The 27,314-nt window shown below is 40.8% G+C and overlaps 2 protein-coding genes across 2 annotated transcripts; one reads left to right on the top strand and one right to left on the bottom strand.

Annotated features, from left to right (window-relative positions):
• The first annotated feature begins 782 nt into the window (after positions 1 to 782).
• LOC309637306 (HLA class II histocompatibility antigen, DR alpha chain) lies at positions 783 to 5,477 on the top strand. The gene is made up of 5 exons (XM_082411724.1): positions 783 to 948; positions 2,960 to 3,205; positions 3,650 to 3,931; positions 4,230 to 4,395; positions 5,068 to 5,477. Exons 1-4 carry the CDS (start codon positions 870 to 872, stop codon positions 4,382 to 4,384), a joined length of 762 nt encoding a protein of 253 aa, XP_082267850.1. The 5' UTR covers positions 783 to 869; the 3' UTR covers positions 4,385 to 4,395; positions 5,068 to 5,477.
• LOC309637328 (DLA class II histocompatibility antigen, DR-1 beta chain-like) lies at positions 5,268 to 22,935 on the bottom strand. Its single transcript, XM_082411751.1, is given in 6 exon segments — positions 5,268 to 14,966; positions 15,450 to 15,560; positions 16,319 to 16,600; positions 18,922 to 19,168; positions 19,170 to 19,192; positions 22,758 to 22,935. Coding segments are annotated over 6 exon segments (801 nt in total). The 5' UTR covers positions 22,858 to 22,935; the 3' UTR covers positions 5,268 to 14,928.
• Between the last annotated feature and the right edge of the window lie 4,379 nt (positions 22,936 to 27,314).

Raw genomic sequence — 27,314 nt, forward strand, 5'->3', positions numbered from 1 at the left:
GCTCTGCCCCATTTACTCTCTTTATTCATCTATCTGATTCTTCAGGAAAGGTATGTGCCCAGAAGTCTTTTCCAATCTCAGGACATATTTAAGGTAACAGGAATTAGGAATAGAATTCCCCCTTTCCAGTCTACTGTCTCCAGTAACCACTACCTATGTTCCACGGTGTAGCTTTCCATACATCTCGAGCTTTGGGAGTGTTGGAACTCAGAGTTTCTCTTCTGATGTTCTCCTGAACTGTCAGGGATCCCAAACTCTTGGGCAGAGTTGGCCACCTTGGAGTCTAGGACACTGGAGGGAGCCTGAAGCAGTAAGAGGTGCCTTAAGGGCAGCTCTGTCACCGGACACTGCCAAGATTCAGGCATTCCTCATAGCCTGACCATTTACCTTCTTTTGAGATGAACTACTGTCCCTTAAATAAATTCCCCGGCTGTCACAGCACAGAGACATGATCTGCCATTAACTCTCATCTTAGGATATTTCCATTGATTCTATTCTCACTAATGTGCTTCAGGCAGATCCATTTCTGGCACTTGGATTGGGATGGAAGAGTCTCTGAGTGATTGCCCATCATTCTTGAAAACTCGATTTTTTTGTTCTTTTTGTTTGGTTGTGAGTTTGTTTGATTGATTAAGAAGTTCCTTTTCATCTAATGAACAAAGCATCACCTTTCCTGGACCCTTTGCAAAAGTCCTTCCCTTAGCAACAGCAGTGTCATCTCAAACGATTTTTCTGATTGGCTGCAGCTCAACTGATTCTAAATTTTAATCAGTCAGACTCTGACACCCTACATTCTCTTTACTTGTATTCCAGTCTGTTGTGACCCACCTTGAGCTCTACTGACCCTCATCGAGACGCCTAAAAAGAAAATGGCCATAATTGGAGTCCCAATACCAGGATTTTTCATCGCTGTTCTGATAAGCCTTCAGGAATCATGGGCTATCACAGGTAAGTGCTGAAAGAATCAAAAGTAGGGATAAATAAGTTCTGAGAGCATCGGAGAAGTGAATTGTGGACATTTGAAAGACAATCTTTGGAGTGAAAAAGAAGAGTGACAGGTATTTTCTGGGTCTAACTCTAACATTATAATAAATTGTAATTAGAAGAGTTCTCTGCTCACCAGCAATTGAAGTAAAATTTAGATTAGAGAAGCAAAACTGAATTGTATACTGATTAATACTATTGACTTTGATATAAGCCAAACTTTCAGGGAAATATTTTCTGACAGGCATTAACAAGATACGTTTCTGCTCTTTAACTTTTCATTCCTGGAAAATTAGTAAAAATTAAAAACCTCATGTAATTTCATGAGGATTAAGTCAGAAAAAAATATGAGATTTCTTGACACCTGTTCTTAACTATTTTTGCCACGGTAGCTATCTTTTGGCCTGTCAATTCTGTCAGCCTATTTGGAGCACAGACATTATACTAAAGATCACTAGAAAGGAAAATCACCAAAAAGCAACCATTCACCCAAGGGAGGGGGAAGGGCAGGCATGCTGATATGAATTGCATTTAATTTACTGTCTCTTGGGACGGTGATAACCCCAATTACAGTGGATCTTAAAAGGATCTTTGGTCACTGTAACTTAGTAATATTCTTAAGAGGGTAGAAAAATGAGTAAGGAAGTGAAGTGTCTGATATTACTCTCTACCATCTCCAGAGCAAATATTGTGCCGTTGTGAAGGTGTATTGTGAAAAAACATTCTTCGCCCAGAGTGCCCCCCAAAGAAGGTGGCAGGTAGACTGGAAATAGGTAAAGTAATAACCTAGCTCCAAGACCCATGATGACAGTGTAGGTTTCTATTGCCCAGAAAGAGCCACATACAAGGATGTCTTCCAGGAAAGATAGCTTCCCTTGGAGCTAAAAGAGGAAGTTAGAATGTGTGTGTGTGTGTGTAGCTGCAAATGCTAAATAAATCCCTAGGTTTATCAATATACAGTTGGATTTTAAAACCCGCCGCTCATTTACATGCACCACAGAGGCAGCCTACTCTTCAACTGTAGCTTTCTTATTTCAAGTCCATTATTCCATTGGTGTAGATTATTCTCACTATCAACCATAATAGAATATGCCCCTTAATGACAGTCTCAATCTAAAGATCTTTAAGATGCAAGGGAACGTTGGTGAGGTCAATCCAAATATAATACTTCCCTCAGAGGGATGCAGGGTGTGGGTGTGGATACAGGAAAGTGAGTGCTCTACAATGCTACAAGGTCTCAAACTTAATTATTTGGGTACCACAATCTCCAGTCATATATTCCATGGGTCTGGCCCTTAAACATAAAGCAGTTTCTGATGCTAAAGTACTTGTTGTAATGATATACTAAGAAATTACTTAAAACTAGTCTCATTTCATCTTAAAAACAAACCCAACATAGAAGCAAAACCACAGTGGAATATAATGGGAAAACTACATATAAATAGATAAAGTAATGTACTCAAGATCACTAGGTAGCTGAATGAGAATTCGAGATTTAATTTGATTCCAGAGTTCAAACCCAACCTTTTAAACATTGTTTCTCTCTTCTTAGAGTTATGGTGCTCTGAGACATGCCCTGGGATTCTGGCTTAAATTATTTAATTCCTAGGTCAAGAGAGTGAGAGAACATTTCTCTTTTAGGGGCTACTGCTGAAATTCTAAAGAGGGAATCATTTCTCAGGCAGTAACATGGAGTCAAACAAAAGCTTCACGAGACTCTAGTTTTTCAGAGCTCATTTCCTCAATCCACACTCTCTAAATTGAACCTTTGCTTGTCCACTCCCAGCTCTGTTGAACACGAATGTCCTTCACCCAGGCCTCATCTTCCCACTCATCCCTACTCTCCATCACTCCTCCTTTCCACTTGGCCCTCTCTTTCCACTACCCCTGCCCACATTTGTGTGTCTCACATCCTGGGTTCTTCTTCAACACTCTCTCCTGGTTCCCACCCTAATTCCCTTTCTTGTCTTTTCAGAGGATCATGTGATCATCCAGGCTGAATTCTCTCTGGTCCCTGACCAGTCAGGCGAGTTTATGTTTGACTTTGATGGTGATGAGATTTTCCACGTGGATTTGGAAAGGAAGGAGACAGTGTGGCGGCTTAAAGAATTTGGAAATTTTGCCAGCTTTCAGGCTCAGGGTGCATTGGCCAATATTGCTGTGGGAAAAGCCAACCTGGACATCATGATAAAGCGCTCCAACCACACCCCAAACACCAATGGTACCTCTCTCTCTGCTGCACTCCTAGACTTGGGAATTGTAGCTTTAGATAGATACTTCAGCTCTTTGTGTTATGTTACTATGACTGCCTTTCCCTCCCAGGGACCTGTTCTTGCCATATGCAAGCTCCAAATTCTCATGCCACCAGCCCAAGAACTTTATGAGTTTGTTCCTTTCTTGATGTGCTCACATCTCGTCTCTAGCATCCACAGTCTCTCATAAAGTCATTGCCCTGAATCCATGCTGGGGGAGCCAGGAATGAGGTCCTTGGGTATCTTTACACCTCAATGTTGGTTCCCGTTCATGGGGGAGGGTGTTAGAGCTGGGTATCTGAGACCATGACACAGATTCTCAGGGCACAATTTCAATTGCTTTTTCAGCCTTGGTGGGAGGGAGAAGGGCAGGACTAAGCAGGGAAAGCTAATTTCTGTCACCTGTCCCCCAGTACCTCCAGAAGTGACTGTGCTCTCAAACACCCCTGTGGAAGAGGGAGAGCCCAACATCCTCATCTGTTTCATCGACAAGTTTTCTCCACCAGCGATCAATGTCACGTGGCTTCAAAATGGCAAACCTGTCACCACAGGAGTGTCAGAGACAGTCTTCCTGCCCAGGAATGACCACCTTTTCCGCAAGTTTCACTACCTCCCCTTCGTGCCCTCAACCGAGGATGTCTATGACTGCAAGGTGGAGCACTGGGGTTTGGAGGAGCCACTTCTCAAGCACTGGGGTAAGAACCATCCTTCAATCTCCTGTATTTTACGGTTTCCTCCTGTGATGCATGCGTCTGGCCCTTTGGGGCCACAAGTCCCCTAACTGTTTCATAACAACTGCTCCAATGCCTGTTCCTGGTCTCCCATTGCTCAGCTTTCCCCACTTCTAATCTGTAATTCCCTTAATGCGTCATCCTGTCTTCCTCTCATTTAGTTGATGAAAAACTATTCTTTTGACTAAGTACCCTATATTTGGTCCTAAGTGCTGCTCCCTACCACATGCATTATTCTGTACTCTGATTTATTTTTCCCCAGAGTATGAAGCTCCAACCCCCCTCCCAGAGACCACAGAGAACGCGGTGTGTGCCCTGGGCCTGATTGTGGCTCTGGTGGGCATCATTGTTGGGACCATTTTCATCATCAAGGGCGTGCGCAAAGGCAACACTGTTGAACACCGCGGGCCTCTGTGAGGCACCTGCAGGTGGGTTTGCTGTGGTCAGAGGAAGACATATATGGAATGATCCAGAGGAAGGAAACAGAGTGAGGGAAAGGACATGTGATGCCTTTAAGGGAAAACAAGTGCAAAAGTCATGGCCCTTGATTTATCTTTGCTGGACAAAATCAGACATTGCCGTCATCTGATACTCCAAAGCCTCACAGTCCTACGTTCCTTTCCATACATGTGCCCCTAAAACCACACCTCCTGTCTTAGAACTTATCTCCAGTACCTAAAATAATTGTTTCACATTAGAATACTGAGTCCTGTGATCTGGGAGAGTCAACTTCAAGATTAAGACTCCTCCTGGCTTATATTTCCTGAGCAGGATATCTGTTCTGAAGCATTTCCAGAGCTTCACTCTTTGGGGTTTAGGGTAGATTCATTGTATGAAGTGGAAATCTCTTGGAGGCCAAAGCCTGTTTTTACCCCTCCATTCTGAAAAATAGTGTCAGAAGGTCTAAGAGAAAGTAAAGCATGGTCTGCTCATTCGTGCTTACTTGGAAGGTTGGAAAGGTTGTATTTACAAGAGGTCACACAAATACTAAGAGACTGTTCCAAAGTCAAAGGATTAAAGGTGAAGAGGAAGGAATCTGAAGGTAAGAGCTCAAAATATTCATCTTAAACTCTATAGTAACTGTGTGTGTCCTGCTACAGGTAATGGACTTCGTTAAAGAGAAGATCGATGAAGATATTTCTGCTTTAATAGCTCTACAAACCCGGCAGTACCCCAATTGTTCACCTCAGTGATGACAACCATCCTTCAGCACTTCCCAACACTTTAGCTACTCTAAGAGTAAAGACGCCTTCTACAATCTCCAAATTCTAATGTCTAGTTATTCCCTGTCTATTGCTCCTTCTTGTATTGGCTTTCCCTCCATTTTCCACTGTCTTTTTATTATCACTATGTAATGCCTTTGGAATAGAGCCCATAGGATCCTTTCTCTGCTATGGAACTTTTTGAATGTTCTATGGGCTATCTCTTGTATACTTATTATTTGGAGTTTCTTCTGACTGCAATTGTGATTTTTCTGAATACAATAAACTTTGAGTGGGTCTTAAGTGGAGTTTTTGGTATCTGAGCCAATTCTTCATGGTGGCTGGGGAGTATATGTGATCCTTTCATCCTGAAATGTCTGAACGCTGAATGTATCTTATAGGCTCTGTAGTTAATCAGAAATAGTCCGGTTTATTAGGACCCAAGTCCATTCAGAGGATCTGCCAGCAATCCAGTTGCTGTGGTCTGGTCCTTATATAGAAAACCCTAGAGTAGGGTTTATTTGTTGAGAGATGATTTAGCAACACGTTCATAATCTGGTTTGGATTCTTAAGCCTCCAAATCAATGAGATATCTGGATCTTCAGGAGAGTGAATCTTAAATCCTAAGGAAGACTTCTGATAATGGATGAGACAGATGGTGGGGAACAGATGGTGGTGGAGCAGTGAGCAGAATACAGGAGCGTTCATATACATAACAGGATTTCCAAATCAACACCATGCATTTTAGACTTAAGGAGGCATGAGATTGGACACTGAGATTGGCATTACCATTTTCTTTTTTTTTTTTTAACATCTTTATTGGACTATAATTGCTTTACAATGTTGTGTTGGTTTCTGCTGTATAACAAAGTGAATCAGCTATACCTACACATATATCCCCATACCCCCTCCCTCTTGCATCTCCCTCGCACCCTCCCTATCCCCCCCTCTAGGTAGTCACAAAGCACAGAGCTGATCTCCCTGTGCTGTGTAGCTGCTTCCCACTAGCTATCTATTTTACATTTGGTAGTGTATATATATTAATGCCACTCTCTCACTTTGTCCCAGCTTACCCTTCCCCCTCCCTGTGTCCTCAAGTCTATTCTCTACGCCTGCGTCTTTATTCCTGTCCTGCCCCTAGGTTCATAGGAAGCATTTTTATTTTTGGATTCCATATATATGTGTTAGCATACTGTACTTGTTTTTCTCTTTCTGACTTACTTCACTCTGTATGACAGACACTAGGTCCATCCACCTCACTACAAAAAACTCAATTTCGTTTCTTTTTATGGCTGAGTAATATTCCATGGTATATTTGTGCCACATCTTCTTTATCCATTCATCTGTCGACGGACCCCTAGATTGCTTCCATGTCCTGGCTACTGTAAATAGTGCTGCAATGAACATTGTGGTACATGACTCTTTTTGAATTAATGTTTTCTCAGGGTATATGCCCAGTAGTGGGATTGCTGGGTCGTATGGTAGTTCTACTTTTAGTTTTTTAAGGAACATCCATACTGTCCTCCATAGTGGCTGTATCAATTTGCATTCCCACCAACAGGGCAAGAGGGTTTCCTTTTCTCCACACCCTCTCCAGCATTTATTGTTTGTAGATTTTTTGATGATGGCCATTCTGACCAGTGTGAGGTGATACCTCATTGTAGTTTTGATTTGCATTTCTCTAATGATTAGTGATGTTGAGCATCCTTTCATGTGTTTGTTGGCAATCTGTATATCTTCTTTGGAGAAATGTCTGTTTAGGTCTTCTGCCCATTTTTGGATTGGGTTGTTTGTTTTTTTGATATAGAGCTGCATGAGCTGCTTGTATATTTTGGAGATGAATCCTTTGTCAGTTGCTTTGTTTCCAAATATTTTCTCCCATTCTGAGGGTTGTCTTTTCATCTTGTTTATGGTTTCCTTTGCAGTGCAAAAGTTTTAAGTTTCATTAGGTCCCATTTGTTTATTTTTGTTTTTATTTCCATTTCTCTAGGAGGTGGGTCAAAAGGGATCTTGCTGTGATTTATGTCATAGAGTGTTCTGCCTATGTTGTCCTCTAAGAGTTTTATAGTGTCTGGCCTTACATTTAGGTCTTTAATCCATTTTGAGTTTATTTTTGAGTGTGGTATTAGGGAGTGTTCTAATTTCATTCTTTTACATGTAGCTGTCCAGTTTTCCCAGCACCACTTATTGAAGAGGTTGTCTTTTCTCCATTGTATATTCTTGCCTCCTTTATCAAAGATAACATGACCATATGTGCATGGGTTTATCTCTGGGCTTTCTATCCTGTTCCATTGATCTATATTTCTGTTTTTGTGCCAGTACCATACTGTCTTGATTACTGTCGCTTTGTAGTATAGTCTGAAGTCAGGGAACCTGACTCCTCCAGCTCCATTTTTCTTTCTCAAGATTGCTTTGGCTATTCGGGGTCTTTTGTGTTTCCATACAAATTGTGAACTTTTTTGTTCTAGTTCTGTGAAAAATGCCATTGGTAGTTTGATAGGGATTGCATTAAATCTATAGATTGCTTTGGGTAGTGTAGTCATTTTCACAATCTTGATTCTTCCAATCCAAGAACATGGTATATCTCTCCATCTGGTTGTATCATCTTTAATTTCTTTCATCAGTGTCTTATAGTTTTCTGCGTACAGGTCTTTTGTCTCCTTAGGTAGGTTTATTCCTAGGTATTTATTCTTTTTGTTGCAGTGGTAAATGGGAGTGTTTCCTTAATTTCTCTTTCAGAATTCTCACCATTAGTGTATAGGAATGCAGGAGATATCTGTGCATTAATTTTGCATCCTGCTACTTTACCAGATTCATTGATTAGCTCTAGTAGTTCTCTGGTAGCATCTTTAGGATTCTCTATGTATAGTATCATGTCATCTGCAAACAGTGACAGTTTTACTTCTTCTTTTCCAATTTGGATTCCTTTTATTTCTTTTTCTTCTCTGATTGCTATGGCTAAAACTTCCAAAACTATGTTTAATAATAGTGGTGAAAGTGGGCAACCTTGTCTTGTTCCTGATCTTAGATGAAATGGTTTCAGTTTTTCACCACTGAGAACGATGTTGGCTGTGGGTTTGTCACATATGGCCTTTATTATGTTGAGGTAAGTTCCCTCTATGCCTACTTTCTGGAGGGCTTTTAACATAAATGTGTGTTGAATTTTATCAAAAGCTTTTTCTGCATCTCTTGAGATTATCATATGTTTTTTATCCTTCTATTTGTTAATATGGGTTATCACATTGATTGATTTGCGTATATTGAAGAATCCTTGCATTCCTGGGATAAACCCCACTTGATCATGTTGTATGATCCTTTTAATGTGCTGCTGGATTCTGTTTGCTAGTATTTTGTTGAGGATTTTTGCATCTATGTTCATCAGTGATATTGGCCCTTAGTTTTCTTTCTTTGTGACATCTTTGTCTGGTTTTGGTATCAAGGTGATGGTGTCCTTGTAGAATGAGTTTGGAAGTGTTCCTCCCTCTGCTATATTTTGGAAGAGTTTGAGAAGGATAGGTGTTAGCTCTTTTCTAAATGTTTGATAGAATTCACCTGTGAATCCATCTGGTTCTGGGCTTTTGTTTGTTGGAAGATTTTTAATCACAGTTTCAATTTCAGTGCTTTTGATTGGTCTGTTTATATTTTCTATTTCTTCCTGGTTCAGTCTCGAAAGGTTGTGCTTTTCTAAGAATTTGTCCATTTCTTCCAGCTTGTCCATTTTACTGGCATATAGTTGCTTGTAGTAATCTCTCATGATCTTCTGTATTTCTGCAATGTCTGTTGTTACTTCTCCTTTTTCATTTCTAATTCTGTTGATTTGTGTCTTCTCCCTTTTTTCCTTGACGAGTCTAGCTAATGGTTTATCAATTTTGTTTATCTTCTCAAAGCACCAGCTTTTAGTTTTTTTGATCTTTGCTATTGTTTCCTTCATTTCTTTTCCATTTATTTCTGATCTGATCTTTATGATTTCTTTCCTTCAGCTAACTTTGGGGGTTTTTGTTTTTCTTTCTCTAATTGCTTTAGGTGTAAGGTTAGGTTGCTTATTTGAGATTTTTCTTGTTTCTTGAGGTAGGTTTGTATTGCTATAAACTTCCCTCTTAGAACTGCTTTTCCTGCATCCCATAGGTTTTGGGTCATTGTGTTTTCATTGTCATCTGTTTCTAGGTATTTTTTGATTTCCTCTTTGATTTCTTCAGTGATCTCTTAGTTATTTTGTAGTGTATTGTTTAGACTTCATCAGTTTGTATTTTTTCAGATTTTTTCCTATAATTGATATCTAGTCTCATAGCGTTCTGGTCAGAAAAGATACTTGATATGATTTCAATTTTCTTAAATTTACCAAGGCTTGATTTGTGACCCAATATATGATCTATCCTGGAGAATGTTCCATGAGCACTTGTGAAGAAAGTGTATTCTGTTGTTTTTGGATGGAATTTCCTATAAATATCAATTTAGTCCATCTTGTTTAATGTGTCATTTAAAGCTTGTGTTTCCTTATTTATTTTCATTTTGGTTGATCTGCCCATTGGTGAAAATGGGGTGTTAAAGTCCCCTACTATTATTGTGTTACTGTTGATGTCCCCTTTTATGGCTGTTAGCATTTGCCTTATGTATTGAGGTGCTATGTTGGGTGCATAAATATTTACAACTTATGGATTGATCCCTTGATCATTATGCAGTGTCCTTCTTTGTCTCTTGTAATAGTGTTTATTTTAAAGTCTATTTTGTCTGATACGAGAATTGATACTCCAGCTTTCTTTTTATTTCCATTTGCATGGAATATCTTTTTCCATCCCCTCACTTTCAGTCTGTATGTGTCCCTAGGTCTGAAGTAGGTCTCTTGTAGACAGCGTATATACGGGTCTTATTTTTGTATCCATTCAGTCAGTCTATGTCTTTTGGTTGGAGCATTTAATCCATTTACATTTAAGATAATTATTGATATGTATGTTCCTATTACCATTTTCTTAATTGTTTTGGGTTTGTTTTTGTAGGTCTTTTCCCTCTTTTGTGTTTCCTGCCTAGAAAAGTTCCTTTAGCATTTGTTGCCAAGCTGGTTTGGTGGTGCTGAATTCTCTTTGCTTTTGCTTGTCTGTAAAGGTTTTAATTTCTCCGTCGAATCTGAATGAGATCTTTGCTGGGTAGAGTAACCTTGGTTGTAGGTTTTTCCCTTTCATCACTTTACCCATTTTCTTAACTTAGACTGAAACTAATTTTTATCACATTGAGTTATTATGAAAATTTCAAATTAAAATGCAAGCAAAATAGTTAGATATCATGCTTAGTGACGTTATAAATTCCATTAGTTTTCTTCAAAATTTTTACAGCCTATTGATAAAAATCTAAGAGAAGCAAAATAAAAATAAGCAAAACAAGCACAAATCATGGCAGCATGACCTTGAAGGGTAGCAGAATATGCCACCATACAATATGCCTCTTTGGCATAAGGATTATTTTGACCTAACAGGTGGTTTTAGATAATAGAATTTAAATTACTTGCTGGCCACAGGAGTCTGCGATACCAAATATCTCCTGCAAATACCTCTGGTATTATAGAAACTCAAATACAAAAAATTATTAAGCCACTTGGCTAAAAGAAATTAGTGCCTCTTCATGTACATTCTTTTATTTGTTTGGTACAGAATGATTTGGTTCATGGGGCCTCTGAATAGATGCATATTTCAGTCTCTTGGTATTTTCCTTCTGATAGCCATCATTGTTGTCTCCCTGACGAGCTGTGTTCTCTCAAGGGTTTTATAGGTGTTCACAGCACCATTAATACATCAGATTGTCTCACTGTGCTTTGAGAAACAGAAACAAGATGAACAATGAGATGAACAGCAAAAACCTTCCTCAAAAGTGATTTCATAACCTATAAGTTTCACAGCGAAACAAGTCACGCTGCTGATAACTGAGAGTGTGCTAATAACAAACACATGAGAGGATGACCAAAAGGGGGGAATTGCTGAAGTAATTACATAAGGAGGCCATTAGACTGAGATGGCTCGAATGCCTAGGTAGCCTGCATAAGCAAACCCAAACCCAAGCCAGATCTAATATCCGTTAATGCACTCGTATCCCAGAAAACGAATTTAAGAGCAACCAGTCACAAACACCCAACTAGGCTTTTGCAAGTAAGGCGGCCACTTAAGTTATAGCCAATCAAATAATTTCCTTTCTTTCCTTCTGCCTCATTTTTATAAAAGTCTTTCCCCCAGCTTGTGTTGGTGGAGTGCTCCTAACCACTTTCGGTTTGGCACTGCTGGATTTGAGTTGATAGTCCCTCAAATAAAGTCTTGAAAAAATTTTGGTGGGCCTCAGTTTACCAGATTGTAAATGATATTGTATACTTAATTTTTGTTTAATGCCTTCATTGCCATATGTAGAATACAAATCAATTTTTTGGGTTGATTTTGAATTCTGCAACCTTGATGAACTTTCTTATTAGTTGTAGCAGTGGGGTTTTTTTTGGGGGGGGAGGATTCCTTGAAATCAAGAAAATGATACCATTTGCAATAGCATCCAAAAATGTCAATTATCAAGGAATAAATCTAATAAAAGATGAGTGAGATTTCTATAGTGAAAACTACAAATCATCATTAAGAGAAATTAGTAGAACTACATAAATGATGAGAATACAAAGTTTGGAGATCAATCATAAGAGTAAATATTTTAAAGATGTCAGTTCTCTCTAAATTAATCTAAATTCAGTAAAAATCTCATTCACATCATGGCAAGGAATTTTGTTTGCTGGTTTCCTTACTAGTTTTGTTTTGTTTCTTCACTGTTTGGGGGTTTTCTTGTTGTTGTTGGTGGTGGTGGTGGTGGTGTGGGAGGATTGCCAAGCTGAATTAAAAAATTCACATGTAAATACTATAGTCTTAGATTAGCCAAGAAAATTTTGAAAAATTAGAAAAAAAAAACCTGGAAGAAATTCAGCACAAGATAATGAAAGCTATATGAGTTAACATTGTGTGATATATTAAGTGATATAGTGTGGTGTTGGCTCAAGTATAGACAAACTGCACAACAGAACAAAAGAGAAATTCTAGAAACAGATCCCCTCACAAATGCAATGCTCTGGTCTATGGTGACACTGCAGAGCAATGGGGGAAAGACGGTCTTTTCAATAAATGCTGCTAGGTCATTTGAAGGTCCATTTAAGGAAATTTAATGTGACACCTAGTCAAATTTCAATAAAAACCAATTTCAGATGGATTGGAAAAATTTAGTAAGATTTAACATTGAGGCAAACGGGGCCTTGGATTTCAATTGACGGATGATCTAAATTTCTTTATCAGATGTACCACTATACAGATTGTCTATTTTGAGTCAGTTTTGGTAAATTATATGGGGTAGATTAAAGAAGGGTACAAATTATTTGCATTTATCTCATGGAGACGTAGATTGTATATCCCCTCCCCTTAAATCTGGACTGACCCTATACTCACTTAGACCATTATAATGTGATGGAAATTACCCCACACAAGTTCTGAAGCTAAGTTTAAAGAAGTCTTGTAGCTTTTACTTTCCTCTCTTGGGAGTCCTGAGGCATCAGGCTTGTCTGCACAGCTGATGGGACCACATAGCCCACGTTAGAGGCACTGGAACTTCATGCAGAGGGAGAGAGTGTCTCAGTGTCCCAGATGAGCCTCCAGAGGACCCCAGCCCCAGCTCCTGTCTGACTGCAGCCATGTGAGAGACCCTCCATGAAAACCACCCACTAAGCTCAACCAACTCTCAGAACTGTGAAAAATCATCAAATAGCTACAGTTTTAAGCCACTAAGTTTGGGGATGATTTGTTACACAGAAATAGATCATGAAATTTAGTGTTTTTCAATGAATTTCATCTAAAATATCAAATCTACTGGCATAAAATTCTTTATAATATCTTCTTAGTATCTTTTTAATGCCTGTAGGATCTTTAGGAATATTATCTTTTACATTCCAGGTGTTAATAATTTCTAATTTAGATTTTTTTTTCTTCTTTAGCAATCTTGTAGGTGATTTATTTAAAAAGTGAAAGAAAAGAAAGAAAACCTTCTAGTTTTGTTAATTTTCTTTATTATACATTTATTTTCAATTGTATTAATTTTCTCTTTTACCTTTATTATTTCCTTTCCTCTATTTTTCAAGTTAAATTTACTTTTCCTAGATGCTTAAGATAAAAGTTTAGGTCTCTGATTTTTATATATTTTTCCTTTTATAATATAAGCATTTAAATCTATAAATTTCCCTCTGGAGATTCCTTTGGTTGCATATCACATGTACTGAAAATCTATTTTAACATTCCCATAGTTTTCTAATTTCTCATCTGATTTATTCTTTAATAAGCCATGGATTATCTAGAAGTGTATTACTTCATTTCCCAAAACTGGCTACTATCTCAGCTAAATACTCCTGATTACAGAATACAGAAAACTCAAGATAAAACAGAGAATGAAGCAAAGAAACCTACGAGACCCACATGTGACCAAAATTCAGGAATAAAAATAAAAACTGTTATTGAAAACCTCTTGTTGGGGCTCAGGGAAGGCTGTTCCCAAATATGTCACAATGGCATATTGATTATTTTGAACTAAAGTTACTTAAGAAATGGCCAATGCAAGAGGGACACTCTGACCCTCCTTCTGTCTCCCTGAAAGCAGGAAATAACCTCTCATGTGAAAGATGCACTTCCTGCATCTGGAGGTATGACACACTTATCACCAGAGACAGGAATTCAGACCAAGAAACCTATATAAACAAACCTTGTTGCGTCTTTAATTTATTGATACTACCTCAAGCCCAAACTTTGGTTAGGTTCTTCACTATTAGAGCACCCAAAACCTAAGTTTCTTTGTCCTGTCAATTACTCACAAACTTATTGTTTCTTTGCCTAAAAAGCATAAAAGCTACCTGCTTCGGCCACTTCTTAGGTCCTATTTCTAGAGACCTCCATGCACGTGAATTGAAATTTGTTTCTTTTTCTCTTGCTACTCTGTCTTGCATCAATTTTATTAATAGTCTAGCCACAGGAACTCAGGAAGGATAGAGGGGGAAATTCTCACCCTCCCGCTGCCCACCCTCCCCACCAGACACTCCCTTTCTCTCTCCCTCTCTTTTTTCTTTTTTGCCTATGTTTTTCCTTGAAGCTGTATCAGATGCTTCTCACTCCACGTTTATTTGAGCAAAACTTCGTAAAGAAATGTGGGTTAAAGATGTGTTCAGATGAAAGGGAGGCCAGAAGGCTTGAATATAAAAGGGACCAGGAAAGAATGAAGATAGGATACTGCCTTCAATATTCCGGATTTCCAGGTCAAGCGGCAGGGGCTGACGAAGCCATCAGGGAGGAGATTTTCTGCGGGAGCAAACCAGATCTTGAGAAAGTACTCTCTTTGTGGATTAAAAGCCCAACAGGAAACACTTTCATGCTGCAAAGTAGCTGAGCCAGAAGGTTCTTCCTCTTATGAGTGTCATTATCTTCACTTCAGTTTAGGAGTCCTGCAGAAGACAGACGATAGAGTTGTTTTTACTACAAGCTAATTCTACAAGCAGCTGCTTTCCCCCTCTCCCAGGGTCTCATGTTAAAGCAGTACTGTAAGAAGGGAAAAAAAATTCCTAGATCTCCCTGAGCCAAAGCTACTTTAGAGAACTGGCCTTTTGTTAAGTGGCAAGAAGAAGTTTAGAATTCAAAAAGTCTTTCCCGTTATGTCTGTCTCCTGTCTTGTCATCTCTACAACCAGTTCTAGGAGACCAAATCTATCTCTAAAAGAGGATTAAAGGGCATTACCTGTTGGCTGAAGTCCGGAGTGTCCTGGGAAAGAGAAGAGAAGATATATATTTAAACGATATGGAAGGAATTCTGTCCCCAGATACCACGTCCCCAGCCCCAGGGCCCCACCTGATATTTCCCTACACCACAACACTTATCCCCTAATGCCAGGGTAGACAGGAGAGCAGACACTAGGAGCATGTGATCCATGAAGTTTCTGTCACAAAATTCCAGTGTAATTTCATCAGCCATTGTGTCTCTTCCTGCATTTGCCCCAGGATCTCCACCCAAAATCTCCATGCATGTTAACTCTTCTTTTATCTCTACAGGCCATCACCTCTTATTTTTCAACCATAAGTAACCATGAACTGTTGATTTCTGGATTTCTGGAAATTTGAGGTCAATAAAGGGGAAATAGAAGTTTTATACACAGTCACTGATATACAGAGAACAAACTTGAGCAAAACCATCTTTCTTTCTCCAAAAAAGTCTGTGGGGCATCTCAGCTGCCAACAGGTTCCTTACCTTTCTGATTCCTGAAGTAGATGAACAGCCCCACCCCAAGGAAGAGCAGACCCAGAACAAAGGACCCGATTCCACTCAGCATCTTGCTCTGAGCAAATTCAGACTGTGCCCCTGAGAAAAGAAGCTAGTTTTAGTGATTCTTATCCCAAATCCAACTTCTCTAATTGAGATTCTGAGGTTGAGATCTTTGAGAATGGGGAAAGAAGGCTGCCCTGGAAGAACTAGAATGATTGGTCATTTCTGCAAAAGAGGTTAAAAATACAGAGTAGCTACAAGGTTAAGACATTGAACTCATTTAAATATCACAGCCCTGACATAAGGCCATGACTACAACATCTGATGGGTGAGGAGCCTGGGACTCAATGATATTATGTAGCTTGTCTAGGGTGACAGAGCTAATAAAAGGCAGAACTGAGGTTGGACTTCCCTCATGTCAGGAAGGTCCCTACATTGTAGAGGATGTGCCCCTTCACAGATCACAGTGAACATCTCAGAGAAACAGTGTCAGAAGTACAAGCCCAGCCTGAGGCAGGGGACTGGTGCCCAGGGCCATGTAGTGACCATGACCTGAGATTTCACGGAGGCTCAAAACAGGGACACCTCTTTTCTGCATGTCAGGCAGAATCGCCTCCTAGGGGGTTTAGGTACTTGTAGAAAATATGACAGGATATCTGTAAACTATCAGAGGATTTCTATCACAGGATATTATAAGGTTCCTGTGATATCCTCAATAATAACCTCAGCTGAAGGAGAGGAGAACATGGAGCAAATAAACACATGCTATGGGGAGAGGAGAAACCGAACCCTCAGGGGTAAGCAAGATCCCTCCTTGGTAGGTGAGGAACTTATGAGGCCAGAAAGCGTCTCACTCCATTCCACTGTGATAGGGCTCGTCCGGCTGGGGTGCTCCACATGGCAGGTGTAGACCTCTCCACTCTGAGGGACTGTTTCAAGCATCACCATGGTCTGGAAGGTCCAGTCCCCATTAGGGATCAGGCCTGGGGACACCACCCCAGCCTCCTCTTCCTGGCCGTTCCGGAACCACCTGACTTCAATGTGGCCTGGATAGAAACCATTCACAGAGCAGACCAGGAGGTTGTGGTGCTGCAGGGGCTGTGTCTTTGCAGGATACACAGTCACTGTAGGCGCCACTAGGAGAGAAAATGGTAGAGGGGATAAGTGAGGGAGACAGAGTAAGTCTCGTTGGTTGGCTGCCTTTCTGCCCCCAGTCTCTAGTCCCAATCTTCAGTCTCCGGCAGGCCTCCCTGAAAGCTGGTCATGTAGTCCAACAGAAATTAGTGCCATAAGACTTGACTTTAATGCTTACAGTATGGGCCCATTAGATCTGACAGATGTTCAGGAAATTTGTTTTCTATTGTTTTGTTTTTTCATAGCATGAAAGAGTTATTCATTGTTGAATTGATGTGTTTGCAAATCTTTGCACAGTATATAGTGTATTATTAATAGCATGATTTCTGGAGCCAGGGTGCCTGAGTTCAAATCCAGGCTCTGCCTCTTACTGATTGATCCTGGGTGAATTTTAAAATTCCTCTGTGCCTCAGGTTGCTTACCTGTAAAGGGGGATAATAATACTAACTTATCTCTTAGGGTTATGTGAGGATTAATGTACCTAAAGTATGTGAAACAATGGCTGGAACTTAGTCTTTAATATATGTTAGCTATTTACTATCTTCATTTACTTGGAGAGAAAATATGACTCAAAGCAGTGTGGATAAATTAGGGGACAGCTTGGGGTAGATGGGGAGACAGAGGATAAAATCCTGGGAATGCTACACTCACACCTTAGAACACCACAGAAAGGGTTCTACCCTGGGAAGCAGGAATAGACAAAGGTGATTCTTAAACTCTGAGTTGAGTCCCAAGGAAAGCATGATTCCTGAAGGGGAGAGAAAGGACCAAGTAAAGTCATTCATTAAACAAAACAAAACAAAACAAAACAAAACAAAACAAAACAAAAGCTTATTATTACACTCAGCTGATCAATTCCTCTGCTTTGCAAAACAAGCAGATCTATTACTGGAATTGTATCATTTTACAATTGTCTTTCCTTTTAAGCTGACATTTCAGTTCAGGGCAGGGTCTGAGACTCATTAATATGCGTGTTTAGTTCCTGAGACAATCCTTGACACCACCGGCCACAATAAACACAATTATTATTTGCAAAAGAGAAACCTGGGGGGAAAAACATTTTTACAGTAATGCAAAGTGGTAGATTTAAGACTGATAGTAAATCATCACTAACAATTTTGCAGTATATTTCATTAAATAAAAGTGTATAAATTCCTAACTTGGAATATAATGAACAGAATCAAAACATAAACCACAAACTGGAGAAAAAGCCAAATCAAATGTCAGCAACTTGTTAATCTTAATGCATAGAGAACCTGTAAAATCACCGAGAAAACCACCAGGACCCCAGACATAGTCAACAATAGATAATTCTTAGAGCCATAACAAAGGTTAGCCAATAAATATGTGAAAAATGTTCAAGAACCTTAGAAGTCAAAGAAATAGAAAATAAAAACAAAAAGATATAAATTCTCAACTGTTTGGTAATGTTGTAAAAAGATCTAACAAAGGGGAATGTAAAGTAAAATGAGGTAAATTGTTACAAGTATAAAAAGGATAATACGTAACTACTCAAATACTACTAGCATTATAAAAAATAGTAACATCAGCATATTAAGTAACAAAATTATAATTCAAAAAGTTGATTTCACTATCATTTCAACTATGTAAAATATATATACTAAGGAGAAAAAAAGCAAGAAATTTAGACCTGAAATAAGCTTCAGAGAGATCAGAGGTGCCTCAGAGGCTCCCCTGCCCGCACCTGTCAAAAAGTAGTCTGACACCTTTTTCTCAGTGAAGTGCTCCTGCACACAGACAGACGCGGCACACTTATTTCTGGGGTGTCAGGAGTGAGAGGGTGTGTGCCCAGAGCACGCTGTGACTCTTCTCCTCACAGGCTCCCAATCCTTTCACTTTCCTCACCTCTCCTCCCCCAAACCTTCCCCCAACCATAGACACCTTGAAGTCCCTCCCGCATCTCTAACCGCCCACCCCAATGGGGGTTTCCTCCCCTCCCCCCTCCTCTCCCCTCCCCTCCCCTCCCCTCCCCTCCCCTCCCCCTCCCCTCCCCCACAGGGACCACCAAGGACGCCCGGAGCCTCCCTCCTGCACCCCTCCCGCCACACCTCCCCTCCCTCCCGGGCCTCCGCACACCACACACGCTCTGTCCCCTCTCACAGTCACTGACAAAATCACACACTGTCTCCAGACAACAGGAACCCGCCTAACTCGTACTTGCTCGCAGTCCTACACACCCCCCGCCCCCCGAACGCAGTCTCCTCTGTCCCCGTCTCTGTGTCTGCCTGTCTCTGTCTCTGTCTCAAACACACACCCACACGCACTGCGCCCCCGCCCGCTGGCCGCCCAGCCCCGCGCTCACCTCGCCGCTGCACCGTGAAGCTCTCACCAACCCCGTAGTTGTGTCTGCAGTACCTGTCCACCTCGGCCCGTCTCTGCTCCAGGAGGTCCTTCTGGCTGTTCCAGTACTTGGCATCCGGCCGGCCCAGCTCGCTCACCGCCCTGTACTCGCCCACGTCGCTGTCGAAGCGCGCGAACTCCTCCCGGTTATAGATGTGTCTGACCACTAGCCGCACCCTCTCTGTCTCATTAGAGAAACGACACTCGCCCCTTAAACTGTTGCATGAAAAGTGCTGTGGGGACAGGAAAGATCTGATCACCTGGGCGGGCTCCTGGGAAGAGACTGAAGGCAATACCCACAAATGCAGGGCACCCAGACGGAGGACGGGGCACTAAGACACTCCCTTATTGGCTCCACTGGCACCCCCAACTACCCCACGGGTTCATCTTTGATCTGCAGGGTCAAGCGAGACCATGGTGGGGGGAGAAGACCTCTCTGATCCTAAGGCATTTGGGATGCAGTCAGCTCTGTACTTGGCTGGGGACCTCCAAGCCTGAGCGGGACCAGGATTTGCCCCATCACCACCTCCTCCTGCATGCCTCCACCAGAAAAACACTCTCTGCTTCCTCCTCTCACCCCACCACCCTTTAGCTGTTCCTGAAACACTTCCTTACCTAGTGCTGACCTTGTGCCAAGCCTGTGCTGCTGCCCCCGGGATTCCACAGAAGGAAAAACAAACATCTCCCCTACCTTCTAGGCGCATAAAATTTAGTGAAAGTGATGGACAAAACCCAACCACACAAGAATTAATTATACAGGAGCCCCAGATGTCACAAGAAAAGCACGGAGATCTAGAACAGAGAATAATTACGTTAGGGTGTCAGAGAAGTAGTCTCTAAAGACTGATATTTAAGATGTGACATGAAAGGTTAAGTTGATGTGAGCTGAAAGGGAGAGTGGGTGTAGGGGGGTGTATGTGAGGGAAAGAGGAGGCATATTTCAGGTAAGGGTAATATCGTGTGCAGAAGCTTGAAAGACATGATGAACTTCTGCAAGAAATCAGAAGAAAACAGTTCACTGAGCACAGAGAGTGAGGAAGGAGGAGGGTAAAAGACTAGACTGGAGAAATGGTGTGGGGTACTTAGAAGCCTTGGAGACAATGTTAGGATTTTGACTTCATGCTAAATGTAATGGGAAACCCTGACCCTAACCTAGGTTAGGTAGAGATACGTGAAGCTACTGAAGCGTTACAAGGAGGGTCATTTATGTTTACTTTTAAGAAATAATTGTAGGTACTACATAGAGATTGGATTTTAGGAGTCCACAAGTGGAGACAGGGAGACCATTTAGGAACATGGTAGAATTCTCCAGTGAAGGTGTGCTTGTGGCTTCATTTAGTGTGGTAGTGACAAAGACAGTAGTAAAAATAGAGTCAACAGATTTGGGGTAGATTGTTGTATGACTTGTTAATGAATTAAATGGTGGGGGTTGGTGGATAGAAGGTCAAGCTTATCCCTCAGGACTTTGTCTTCACATATCTCCACAAATAAAAATCAAAGTTCTCACCATGACCATCTGGGCCTAATATGATCTGGCTCCTGATTTCCTTTCCAACCTCATCTTATTTCACTCCCCAACTTGCTTGCTCTGCTTCAGTCACTCTAGCCTTCTTTCTGTCCGTTAAACAGCAAACATCTTCCCACAGTTTGGCCTTTCCCTTGGTTCCTCTCCCTGGAGCATTTGTCCCTTAGATCCCTCACATGTCTGGCTTCTTCTCATCATTTACGTCTCAATTGAATGTCACCTTTCCAGGGAGAGCTCCCTAGACACTTGAATTGAAGGCAGGTGAATCCAATACTCTCTGTCCCATAACCTTGAACTATTCTTTTCAGAGGACTTGTTGCTCTCTGAAATGTTTTTTGGTTTTGTTGGTTGTCATTGTTGTTGTTAAATGTTTATTGGATTGTTGTCTTTCTTGTCATTAAGTAAGTTCCAAGATAATTGGGGATTTTTCTATCTTATTCAAATAGGATTGTCTGAGCCTAGAATAGAGCCCAGCATATAATAATAGTTGCTCAGAAAAATATTTGTAGTCTAACTTAATAAACCCAGGGTTCTAGGAATTGATTTTTGTGGGCATCCCAGAAAGCAAGAAAGGGTTCAGCTCCAACGCTCTTTTATTCTGATGACACATTATATCCCTTCTACTTCTCATGAAAAACCCAAATTTCCTCTTTCTTCTTCTACTAGTTGGAAGAAACATTCACAGGTAGGAAATGGTAATTTTAAGAAAAGGGGAAGAGTTCATTATGTTCGAAATCATCCAGCGAACCTGTTATAGTGCTGAGGGTCTGTGCATACTTTGGGGATTATCAGATCTGGTGATGACATAGCTGGGGAAAAATAGGGAGGAACTAAAATTTGAGGTAACCAAACATAGCTGATAAAGGAAAACAGAGGGCATGATGCATGATCTTATGAAATTTGGGTCCAAGACTCCAAGAGACCAATGAGTTCCCTTGACTTGCTTACCAGCTTTCAGCCTAATGGGATGGAAACAACTTTCACACTGTCTGTACCCTAATGAGGTACATGGTTTCCCATGTAAAACTGAAGATATTTGACTATCTGTGAACTACAAAATCAGAATTTCATATAATTTATTCTATGCTCCGGCCAGAGAAGGGGGAGATATGGGGGAAACTGATAGTATAGAAAGGCTCAGGCTTCCCTGGTGGCGCAGTGGTTAAGAATCCACCTGCCAATGCAGGGGACATGGGTTCGAGCCCTGGTCTGGGAAGATCCCACATGCCGCAGAGCAATTAAGCCCATGCACCACAACTACTGAGCCTGCACTCTAGAGCCCGTGAGCCACAACTACTGAAGCCCTCATGCCTAGAGCCCATGCTCCGCAACAAGAGAAGCCACCGCAATGAGAAGCCCGCACACCGCAACGAAGAGTAGCCCCCGCTAGCCACAACTAGAGAAAACCCGTGCACAGCAACCCAACTCGGCCAAAAATAAATAAATAAATAATTTTTTTTAAAAATAGAAAGGCTCAAAATAGATTTATAATGGTCACTAACCTGTGTTGGGTGTTCAGAAGATGCCTTACATTTTTTAAGGCATCAAAGAACACCCCCATAGGTGCTCTTTATCTACAGGGTCATTCCAAGTACTAAGAATCCTTGCTTCAGCTCCAGGGTGCCTTACCAAGGAGAAATAGAGAGAAAACTAACCCCAACTTCTGTCAAAGAACTCCTAGTACAGGGATTCAAACCTTATAAACATTGGAGTTCAGGGAAAATGGAAAGAAGATAATAGGGGAGCTCCCTTGATACATCCTCATATATTAGGGAGAGGTAGCAGCAACACAGATCCTGTTGAGGACATAAGACAGGACCTTCTAGGAGAGATCTTCCTAAGTATTTAGATTCGCCATAAAATCTTCAGAGAAACTTTCCCTTTTTCTTGTACAATTCAACATAATAAAGAGATCTGTTAATGGAAAATTATTTTAACATCATTTTTTCTAAATCTTTTCAAACACCTGAAGGGATGGGATGCAAGGCTGGGGAAGTTTCATTGGAGGACACTTGAGAAGAAATAGACTATAGATACGGAGGCTACGTATGCCACACTCTTTAAGAGGGCAAGTATCCAGGCACGTTTTGTTGTAGATAGATTGGAGATCCATGTGATAAAGATAGGTGGTCACTAAAAACAAAGTCACTGCACCACCAGGGAAGCCCGAAAAGTCACAATTTTTAAAGAAGGCTGGTCTGGACACAGAGATAAAGCTAACTCCCTTCCTTCCCCCACCCCACAATAGCTCACCCCCCAAAGTCTGCACTTACATTGGGTCTCCCTGGCCCAAGCGAGGGGCGGGCTCAGCACCATCAGTATCACTGTCAGAGCTGCCATCCAGGAGCCTCCGGAGAAATACAGAGACACCATGCTGGAGAACAGGAGAGGACAGGGTGTGAGGGGAGCAGGCAAGCCCCACTCAAATGGGTACTGTGACCCTCCTCCACCCAAGTGACACCAACCAAGGAATTCAGTATTTGATCCTAGATTGGATGTTCTCGGTGTTAGAGAACCAATCAGCATCACAGATGAGAAGCATCATCACTTAATGGTCAGAGATTCAGTATGAAGGTGCTCTTCTGAAACTTAGAATTTCCTCCATTAAAAGGATTGTTTTAGGGCTTCCCTGGTGGCGCAGTGGTTAGGAGTCTGCCTGCCAATGCAGGGGACACGGGTTCGAGCCCTGGTCTGGGAAGATCCCACATGCCCCGGAGCAACTAAGCCCGTGAGCCACAACTACTGAGCCTGCGCGTCTGGAGCCTGTGCTCTGCAACGGGAGAGGCCGTGACAGCGAGACGCCCGCGCACCGCGATGAAGAGTGGCCCCCGCTCGCCACAACTGGAGAAAGCCCTCGCACAGAAACGAAGACCCAACACAGCCAAAAATAAATAAATTAAATAAAAAAAAAAGGATTGTTTTAATTTAGTGCTTTAAATGTTTGATCCAGTTGTATCTGACACATTTTATTTGGGCTTCTCTTGAGAGCCAGCTCCCTGCTTGTCAATGATGTATCACATGTTTGAGCCTAAAGATCATTCATTTCTCTTACTCAAAGACATAGATATTTTGACAAATGTAATTGTGTGAGTGTGTTTAGGAGTTGAGCAGGTAGAGAGAAAGTGATTGCAATTTAGGAGACCTTTAATTTGGTCCTTCTTGTACTTGTTGTAGATTTGGCGAAATTATTTAACCTCTGCAATTGAAATGAAGGCACTGTGATCTTTCAGGTATAACAATACTGAAAAATGCTGTGATTCTCTGGATGCTTTAAGGAACACCATCCCCTGGTAACTGACGATGTGACAGAGTTATAGCTGTTGTTTAGAGTATAATCTGTACTTCCTGACAGGCAGGGGTGTCTTTGATAAACTAAAGGAAATGGAAATTTAGTGAATTACTTAACATGAGTGGAAAAACTTCACAGGTTTGTCTCCTGATGCTATCTAAGTTTAGTGGCACCTCCAGAATATTCATAGAGAAAGGGGCTTAGAGGAGGCAATCTGCGTGGAATGGAAGATCTTGAAGACATCTTTGTAACATTTAACTTAATGTGATAAAGCCAGCTGTACTGATCAAAGTTTGCAAGTGACTGAAAGATTGATAAAAAGTCAAAGTCAGCCTTTGACACAACACCTCCTCTTTAGAATAATTAATATTTTATGTAAAATATGTTCAATTCCTTATTCTTGGCTCCCATTAGGATTTTCTTATTTTCTTGGGAACATGTCCTCTTATAATTCACCTTCTCTTGCTTTATCCCCAGAAGATATTATAAGAAGGTGTTGCTAATGAATACATTATGGAGTGTTCATAAATAGAACCCTATGAAAAAACTACGAATTATATCCTTTGATGTAGTCATATAATCTTAAAAATGTAATTCTACTTTTAGATTATTATTACACATTATATTAACATAAATATAATATTTCAGATTTAGAATGGACTTTAAATGCAACTACTTATTTAAAATTATGCATTAATTCACACTCTGCCCAAGCCATTCTTTATGTGCCTTAATATTTCTAGTGACAGTACTCATCATGCTGCTTTAAAATGATTAAAATTTATTGAGTAAATTTTGAGAGTTTTACTTAGTACCCAGAATTATACAAAGACTTTTTATATGTCTTTTTAAAATGTAATTCTCACGTCATCTCAGTGATTCAAGTACCCTTTTAATCCTACGAATGGAGAAAATAAAATAGTGGAAGGAGGTTAGATAATCTTTGCAAGGATACAAGACTAGTAAATGGTACACTCCAGATTGAGCCAAGTTACATGTGATTTCAAACCCTGTAAGCTCAGCCATCACATCATACCACCTCGGATTTAATTTCTAAAGAAAATAATGTCCCTTACATTTAAACTATTTTTATCACTTTAATTCACGGATATGTGTATCAATAAAACTACTCCTTTTAATGACTGACAGCATCATGTAAATTGAAGTAACTACAGTATAGCAATTATAATTCTTTAAAATTTCCCTTCATCAACATTGTAACCCTCTTCTGGAAATGACAGTGTTTGCATTTGTCTTATATAATAATGCCCGTTGCTCCCCACAAGTCTCCTGCTTATTGAGGTTGCAGAGGCCTCCAAATTCCTAAATCTAATCCATTGTCCTCAATCATTATTTTAGATTTCTTGGCATAATGTAGTGTTAATCTGAACATTTTGGAATAGGATAGAAATAGTATCTTGCTTACCATGGAATAATATATTTCTATTAATGTGGAAAATTCAAAATTCTTGTAGAGGTTGGGTAGAAGTCACTATTGTCCCTGGATTCCAGAACAATCTATGTCCCTAAGACTCCAGTGATAGTTCAGTACTATTGGATATTGTGCAGTTGCAACCATGAGAATCTCATGCTTAATTTGACCAAGAGAAAATCATAATTTACTCAGAATTAACTAGTTGTGACATGTGAAAATCTGAGAAAGTCAAACTAAGCTTCACCTTAGGTTATAGGATAAAAAGAATGGCAAAGAAAAGTAATTCTATATCAAGAACATACTGAAATAGAATTAAAGAGAACTGTATCAAAACTTGTTCATATAAGTTTGACATGCAATTTACTAATTGTATAATATATATACTGAAACATAGTTAAAGAGAGCACTACCAAAACTTGTTCGTATAAATTTCACATACAATATACAAATCTTACAAATTTATTTTAAAAGAGAATGAACCAATGACGATGACCTAAATTCTGTACGTTGTATACATTTATGAATAATAAAAATGTGCTGCTCTAAATATTATATATTTCAACTTTTCTGCAATATTAATTCAATAGAAGGACAGTTCACGTAAAACAATGCAGCAATTGTCACCAAACCATTACTCCTACAGGTGATCTTGAGGCTGAGCTCCTTCACTGAAGGCAAGAGGAGAAGCAATCCTGCTCAGCTTCTGCTCTGTAAGAGAAGTGTCAAATAAAGGCTTATTTCCTGAAGAAAAGGCAGTTATATTGGTTTCTGGAAGAGAGTGGTTTTCAGTACCGAAGTTCTAGTCTTTGCTCTTGTTGTGTGAGACCACAGGTTTGTTTTTATGGAAAATAAATTGCAACACTCGTGCAAACAAACACGTGGCATCAGAAGCACAGACTTGTTGAACAACAGGAAGACTGAAATTTGTATCATTACAGAATGCCTTGAGTACTACTAATCGTCACAGACTAGGACTCACTTGTAGTAAGCCTGAAGGGTTGCAATACATTGGGGAAAATGGGGTCTTAGTTGTCAGCAAGCCAGTTGGCGTAGAATGAGTCTTGTCCAAATAGTCTCAGAATATTCTCTGTAGTTTTCGGAAGCTACCACCACTAATCTGGAACTTAGTGAGAAGCAGGTCAGTGGTCCCTTCATTTAAGGAAAAACTATTATTAATAAGAAACGGTGAGAGTAACATCATCATCATCATGGTGGAGTGAGATGTTTCCTTTGTCTGTCCCCCTCATCTACAACCACTGAAACATCCACAACTCAACAAAGATGGCTCTGCCTGACACACTAGGATGCCGGAGAATTCCACGCATCTATATATCTGCAGGTGGGTGGACTGGAACACACAAAGCAGGCAAAGCAGGAAAACAGTGAAGGCGGTGCCTGGGATCCAGTGCCCCCAGCCTAAGCAGCTGAGCTCGCAGCCCTAGAGAACCCAGCAGCCACAGGGGAGGTGGAGCACAGGACTCTAGCCTCCTGGCCACAACAGTGCCCACAGCCACAGGGAACTAGGCAGCAGCAGTAGGGGGGCTTACAACCCCATCCTTCCATCACAGAGGAACCCACAACTCCAACCTCCCGGCCTCTGCCCACAGTGGTGGTTCCAGTGTAACTGACAACTCAGGACAGAGTAGAAAAGCCCTTCACCCTGGCCCCCCTCCCCCCACCCTCTTCTTCCCCTCCCAACAGCAGCAGAGCCTGTGACTCAGGAGACCCCCATGCTCCATCCAGAAGTGCCCATCATCCCATTGCCCCAGGTGGCAATGCCAGCGACACTGGCAGCTGCAAGGTACCAATGACCCAGGAAGTGCAAGCAGTAGCAACGAGGGTACTAGGTGGCCAACACCTCTGACAGAGGCAATGAGAGGTGGAAATTGCCAACTCTCAAACATAACCAGAGGCAACTCAGGTAAGAGAAACCAAAAACCTGTGCTGTAGCACCACCTACTGGAAAACACAGAAAGAACTCAGAATTAAGGTTTTAAATTTTTTTTAAAGCTTTACCTACAGAAGAAAGGTGTTCACTACTTCAAATACACCAGCAGAGGAACAACTCTTCAACCACCAATGAAGAACCATTGTTACATGGTACCA

This window comes from Balaenoptera physalus, assembly GCF_965194825.1.
Source record: "Balaenoptera physalus genome assembly, chromosome: 11".
Taxonomy (NCBI): domain Eukaryota; kingdom Metazoa; phylum Chordata; class Mammalia; order Artiodactyla; family Balaenopteridae; genus Balaenoptera; species Balaenoptera physalus.

Bases quoted from the DNA above. Each gene is read 5' to 3' on its own strand.
- LOC309637306 (XM_082411724.1), top strand. From the start codon at position 870: ATGGCCATAATTGGAGTCCCAATACCAGGATTTTTCATCGCTGTTCTG. The intron at 949-2,959 runs GTAAGTGCTGAA...TTGTCTTTTCAG, and splicing joins GGAATCATGGGCTATCACAG to AGGATCATGTGATCATCCAG. The intron at 3,206-3,649 runs GTACCTCTCTCT...CCTGTCCCCCAG, and splicing joins CCACACCCCAAACACCAATG to TACCTCCAGAAGTGACTGTG.